Source organism: Phlebotomus papatasi, chromosome 1 (genome assembly GCF_024763615.1).
Source record: "Phlebotomus papatasi isolate M1 chromosome 1, Ppap_2.1, whole genome shotgun sequence".
Lineage (NCBI taxonomy): Eukaryota > Metazoa > Arthropoda > Insecta > Diptera > Psychodidae > Phlebotomus > Phlebotomus papatasi.
Window position 1 is genome coordinate 43,975,231 of NC_077222.1, and position 6,840 is coordinate 43,982,070.

The following is a 6,840-nucleotide window of genomic DNA, read 5'->3' on the forward strand; positions in this document are numbered from 1 at the left end:
CAACAACTCAGTTTATCCAGAAAATGCTTTATAGTAACACCTTTAGTTTACTGAATTATTAACAAAATAAGACCCTTTAAAACTGACACAATCCTAACATTTTCACAGAAAAAATATTTCTCATTCAGTTTTAAATATTTTATTTCAAAAAAACAGGTCACTAGAAATTCATTGCACTTCATTCAATTCAACGTTTTGTCATCATAATTCTTTTAAATGAATAAATTCTGAATATCTACAGAAATATTTGGCATCAGACTGTTATATCTTGTTTGAAATATCGGAAATATCAGAAAGAGGCAGCTTCCTTGGCCTTCCTCTCTTTCTTTTCGGAATCTCTGTCTCAGAGGCGATCTTTCTTTTGGTGCTTTTTGTTGTGGTTTTATTCTGATTTTTCTCCTTCATGTGCATATTTTCCTCCTTCATGTGTTTCTTCCTTTCCATCTCCTCCTTCCTGTGAAATTCTGGGGATCCTGTGACTAGTGTTGATCCCAAACCCCTGATTTTTTTCGAGGAACTTGGGGGACTCGGTAGCGGCTTAAGCACTTCCAGACCTCCAAAACTCAGCTGAGATCTTGACGGCTGAATATCTGAAGAAATTGTAAGATCAAGAGGCTTAAGGAGAGGAGCCATTGGGAAAATCTTCTTATGTAGGTTTGGGTCTGGCATTTTATATGAAGAAATCTGTCGAGGAACAGATAGATCAATAGCTCCATCATTATCTCTATCATCTTCCGGACTTGTCTCCTGTGGCACCTCATCGTCTTCACTGCTCTCTTTGACCAGAACTTCATCTTGTCGACTAACTTCATCTTTTACAATGCTCTCCTGGACCACTACTTCATCTTGGCGATTAACCTCTTCAATTATCTCACCTTGCGCACTTGCGTCTTGTATTATTTCGGAATTGCTTTGTGGAATCATCATTAGTGGCGGTAGTGGTGGTTTTGAGTTTTCCTGAACCGACGAGGAAGCGGTTTCAGTAGACTCAAAAACCACAAGTAGCTTGGAGCTGTTCATGGGATATATGCCACTCTTCATAAATCCAGCTTTTATATTGTTGGATGTCATGCATTTTCGGAATGGTTCCGAAGAAAGCCTTGCAATGTTGTGAAGGCTTACTTTGTTCCCTACTCTTGCTGACATCCAATTGTCGAAAGCAGTAGCGCAATATCTTTTGAATGGCCCAAACACTGAAAGGTCCAATGGCTGTGTACGATGGCTTGTGTGTGGAGGGAGTGTTAACATATGAATTCCGTTTTCTCTACAGAATTTTAATGCGTCTAAGGACAGGTGAGACACATGGTTATCGAGGATCAATAATACTTGGTCATCTTTGGAAGCGGCAGTTTGAGTTTTAAAATGCTGAAGAGTTAGAAGGAAAGTTTCTGAGTTCATGTAGCCTTTGGCATTAAAAAAGGCTACTGATCCCTCAAAACAACCTTCCATGTACTCAGGATGCTGCCTTTTTCTGGGAAATAGATATACTGGGGGGAACGTTGCTCCTGCTGCATTCACAAAAGCGCAAATCGTGATGGTTTCTCCCCTTTCTGCCGTAACACACTTGCCTACTTGCTTAGATTTCGTATCAGCCACGACTCTTGGGGGTTGGAGAACCGTACTCAATCCTGTTTCGTCAAGATTGAAGATCCTAGACGGTTCAAAGTGATGTTGTTGCATGATCTCTTGCAGATTGTGAAAAAACAATTCCACATTTTCTCGAGTGAAACCGGAATTCCTTGCTAGGGAAGTAGCTTCCGGTTTCCGAAGCGAGATTTCACTATAAAAAAAATCATTAAAAAATAACACTACTTTTAAATATAATCTACTATGCCACCTGTGTCTTTTCAAGAACAAACGGGCCCACTTCTGACCAGCTTTCTTGTTGACCTCCCAACTTGCTGGAACTTCCCTACCAATGCTAACCGCATACTTGTATGCCAGTTCCCGGGTATTGTGCAGAGTGAGGCCAAAATTGAGTTTGCTGGAAGCCAACAAATAACCAACAAAATTTTTCTCTTCTGGCATGGTGAAAATTTGTTGTGATGCAAACTTGTTGACCATTTCTTTCTTTTTCAACCCCATCATCAGAGATACCGTCTGAGACTCTGATAATTCTTTTTTCACTTTCCTTAATCTTGCGTACAGTGTGGGTTTAGGTATTCCAAAGGCAGAAGAAGCCTCCTTAATTCTCAGTCTACCTTGGAGAATTTCCTGAAGAGCTGCCTGCATAACTGCCTCATCGGTAGTGCTGCGTTTTCCGTCTTTTACTTTATTTTTCTCCATTTCTGCATAAATAAATTAAATAGAATGATTTTTTTTCTTTAAACTAATTACAATAAACTTACCTTACTTTGAATCAATAAATTTTTCAAATCTTTTCACGGACAATCTTACTTCTTACGCGGAAAACAAAAACATAAAAGTGAGGTTATGTAGACAATACATAAAAATCAGTTGTAAGCTGTAGGAGTTTATGTACGGTGTGATTCTTTCAGTGCATATGCGGTTTGTATACACCTAAGAATTGTTTTTATACAAAAATTATGCGAATTTGCTTTCACAATTAGTCAGATGATGCTCAATAGAATCAGATTACCTTTTTAAATCGATTTTAAGTGTTTTACTTTGTAGTTTCTAGTTGTCTATAAAATAGGAGGATTCCAATAGGTGTGATTATGAAAGAATCACATTTAATGATAGAGTTGCCACATCTAAATTATCATTCATGGACCATTCTTAAAATATAGGTTGGCCACAGGTAGCATTTGTGAGTTTGTCGCCACCCACACAAACAGTGTCCCCAAGTAAAAACATTTTTACATAAATATTAATACTGATGAACCCTCTACGTGCCTATAATAATAGTTTTGTTGAACAGCGACATTAATTAGGAAAAAACTTATGAAAGATCATGTATCAAAATTACAGTTTTGGAGCTCTTTTTGATTTTTGCTTCTTGAACCAAGGAAAAAAGAGCTAGGATCCTACATTTTTTATTAAATGTGTGGCTTAGGACCAGCTATTAAAATATATTGAAATGAGTCACAATTAATGATTAACATAGGAAAAAAATAGTTATTATCAAGTTTGGATCGTATCAAGCATGGTCACTTTCCCCTACTGCAGTCGTCATAATTTGAAAAATTATTCATTTAAATTAGGGTGAAAATTAAATTCCTTTCATCATAAATATCAATACGTTTTAAGTGAATAACTACTTATTCTAATCGAATACAATATGTAAAAATAATTACATTTTATTATTTAAACTTAAACTTTAGCCAAATGAAACAACATGTCATTTGCAACTAATTTCACATTTTCGTAAAAACCCTCTTTTTCTCATAAGTTCGTAAAACTACAGCTAGGGGTGCTATAATTAAAAAGAAAACTTTCCAATTTTCTAAGTTAATTAGCTCCGGCTCTATAGCACGGATCGGGCTGAAATTTTGGTAGAGGGAGCGGATTGAGCTAAAAATTCTTCATGAATCTCTCTTAAACATGCCTAAGAAACTTACTTATGTTATAAAGAATAAGGTAAATACCAATTATTAAAGCATTCTTATTGATTAGGTTTTTTAAATTTTCATTTTAAAAAAATTGAATGAATTTCGCTCTAAATCATCCAAAAATTTAATATTTGGCTGGCGTACACGCACGAACGCAAATGCACGAGGGTCAGTGTATTGTGTTCTTCAAATGACGTGATTTGCATAAAATAAATAATATTACTTTCTATATGCATTGATTATAACAATTAATAATTTGAATGAAATTTATATTTATTTAGAATGAAAAACCAATCAAATCTAATACTATTTTTTGAATCAATAGCATAAGTATTTGAAAAAAAGGAAACTACATTCAGATCTATGACTGATTCCATCAGTACGGAAAACATTAAAACGAGTCAGTCTTGAAGAAGCCGCTGAGTTGAAAAGTTGTCACACAAATTATTTCCAATCTATTTGAAAATGAAAAAAAAACTAAAAAATGGTTACAGTGGATAAGTAAACTTATAAAGTTGCAAAAATCATCAAGTGATCGACAAAGAAATTTGATAAAGTGTTGGAAATCGTTAGATTGGGTAAGTAAAAAAATGTTTGCCAGAAAAGTATTAACCATATTCGGTAAATTAAATTAAATTTATTTCTTCTTTTAAGCTAAAATGGAATGTCAAACTTTTTATTATTTTATTTAAATTTAAAATTCGTCGTAAGAATTTTTTATTATTTAATATTTTACTAACGATTTGTAATTTTCGATATTGTTCAAGTTCAATCGATCATCCTGATTGCAAGTCATTGTTGATTGGAAACGTCCGTGAGCAGAAGCTGGAAAATTATCACCATATCTGTTTTATCGAACTACTTTTCTTCAAAAATTCCATCTAGGAGAGACCTAAATAGTATCAAGGTAAGAAAATTGATTTTTTTTGTAATGCAATAAGAATTACATAATTTGTGAAAGTTAGCATTGATCTTTACAAAGAAATATTGGACCTCGCATAATTTTTTTATTATAAAAATGTTAATTATATCAACTTATTTATGTTGAATATGTATTTTCAATTATCGCTTTGGAAAATATCATACTGGAAAAGTTTTTAATTTCATTTTTATTTTTATTCTTTCTTTTATCAATCGTGGTAACCGTTGAACCGTTCACTGGGAAAAGGACAATCATTGTCTTTTCCATGGAATTGGAAAAGTGATTCGCAGATAGCAGCAGAACTCAGAGCAAACAGTAAAGGACGTAAATCTGCAAAACACAACTTAGAAAAGTGAGCGCTGTAATAAAAGTAGACGAGGAGCACTACCACTGATCAAGTAAGTTACATTGAATTATTAAAAATTATTAACCGCCATTGGTGAAAAATAAATACTGTAGCCCTACAATTATTACCTGGAATTATAATTATCACCAGAATAAAAAACGAAATTCTACTAAAGTTTTGAGAAAACAAGATTCTATAATCAAAATTAATTTTTTATGATTAACATAAAAGGACATCATATTATACGTATAAGTTTTTTCGAGACTTATTGTTGGGTTCTTTTAAAGATTATGGGATAGGACAATAATTATTTCCACCACTCTATTTTCAATAGTTATTTCCGCTATTTCAATAGATACCATATAGATTCAGATTTTTAATTCCATTTAATTTTATTTTCTGTCTTTCAGATTTCATTATGTCATCGTTTATCTTTACGGGGCAAAAGACAATCAGTCTTTTGAAGTATCTTATTTCTTCTGAAACTGGTAAACACTATTGGGAGAAAGCAGAAGAGCATACATCCAAAAGCTGAGAAGAAGACTTCACGAAACTACTAGAAAGTCGTGCAACACCCCATAGAAATTAATGTAATACAATTTTATTGTGAATACACATTATTTATGTCAAATAAATTTATTTTTGAAATCATAGCAAGAGTCTTTTAAATATACCCTGGTACTGTTATATCTACCCGAGGATATTATTTGAATTAATGTGGACGAATATCAAAGCAAACATATTTGCCATTGAATCTATGGTAAAGAACATTTAAATATACCAAGGAAATTTTTAATTTTACCCATTGTGTATTTAAATTAATGGTAACTCGTAGTTAAAACAAATATTTCTACTATTGAAACTATGGTAGTGTTACCCAGAAATTTTTGATTCTACCCATGAAAGTGTTTAAAATCCACTTTAGAAATAAAGTGCAAATGTATTTGATTTAAAAGACATGTTTTCTTTTCAAATACAGTGCCATTCAAAATAAATACAAATATATTTGTTGTGGCTATGATTACTGCCTTTCAGATCAAATGTAAAAATATTTGAAGTAAAAGTCGTCTGTATTCAAATCAAATAAAACATTAGAAACAAATGTATTCTACCATTGGGGCCAAAATACCCATAATTTCATTTGATTTTACCCAGAAAAACATTAATACTACCCATAAAATTTTTCTCGAATCAGATAAAAAATCTTCCGCAGGTACTTGATCTCCTTCTGAATCAGTCACATATTCTACAAGGTAAAGAATTTTCTCCTGTTTTTCAAAGTATTTTTCTGTGAGCTTATCTTTTCTTTTACACATGAGTTGATCTTCAACTTCTTTGTTAGACTCCTCTACCTCACTCCTTTGAATTTTGTGTAACTTCTCGAAAGCTATGTCACGTTCCATTTAATTTAAAATTTCTTCTATCCAAGATGGCGGGTCATCGGAATGTGGTCTTTTTCGTGTAAATCTTTCCAAAATTTTCTCAGCTTCTTCTTTCGTAGGATTATGATTTATCAAAAACTGCAAAACAGTTTACGTCAAATACAATTTTTATGATTTTTTTTATTAAAAAATATGGAACGCACCATGTTATTGTGTATCCGAAATATGTATTCTCCGTGAATTAGGTTGACCTATCTTTCGTAAAACAAACTTATTGGTTTGACTGTCGATTATAGAATAACAACAATTTTACACACTTGGTTGAAATATCCAGTTCAAGTTATGCATCACTTAAAAAATTATCCAATATTGCGAAATTGAAATATTATTTTTCACACGTGCAATGAAAAATGTCTCATAAAAGTTTCAAAATTGTACGATATTTTACTGAAAAAACACCATACGTGATAAAAAGATGAAATTTGAGATTTTCCTTCTTTGTATGCACTAGGACATGTTTCGAACAAGACTTGATGGCCCTAGTAAAATACACTTACACGATCGCAACTTTTCTTGGAAAAAATCCATTCCCAGTTGAAATATGATCCTCTGCACACGTGCAATTAGGAATTTTTTATTAAAAATACTAAATTCCGGAATGATTTCCTGGAAAAGCAT

The 6,840-nt window shown here is 32.8% G+C and overlaps 1 protein-coding gene and 1 long non-coding RNA gene across 3 annotated transcripts; one reads left to right on the forward strand and one right to left on the reverse strand.

Moving 5' to 3' along the window:
* Positions 1–251: 251 nt before the first annotated feature.
* LOC129798359 (jerky protein homolog-like) lies at positions 252–2,341 on the reverse strand. The gene is made up of 2 exons (XM_055841478.1): positions 1,838–2,341; positions 252–1,780 (listed from the first exon to the last, which is right to left on the reverse strand). Exons 1-2 carry the CDS (start codon positions 2,284–2,286, stop codon positions 262–264), a joined length of 1,968 nt encoding a protein of 655 aa, XP_055697453.1. The 5' UTR covers positions 2,287–2,341; the 3' UTR covers positions 252–261.
* Positions 2,342–3,194: 853 nt separating this feature from the next.
* LOC129798371 (uncharacterized) lies at positions 3,195–5,960 on the forward strand. 2 transcript variants are annotated; one of them, XR_008751413.1, is made up of 3 exons: positions 3,195–4,419; positions 4,681–4,832; positions 5,191–5,960. It is a non-coding gene; the product is annotated as an uncharacterized LOC129798371 (long non-coding RNA). The 2 variants fall into 2 exon arrangements; XR_008751412.1 differs by having other exon boundaries at positions 3,195–4,090; positions 4,280–4,832.
* The last annotated feature ends 880 nt before the right edge of the window (positions 5,961–6,840 follow it).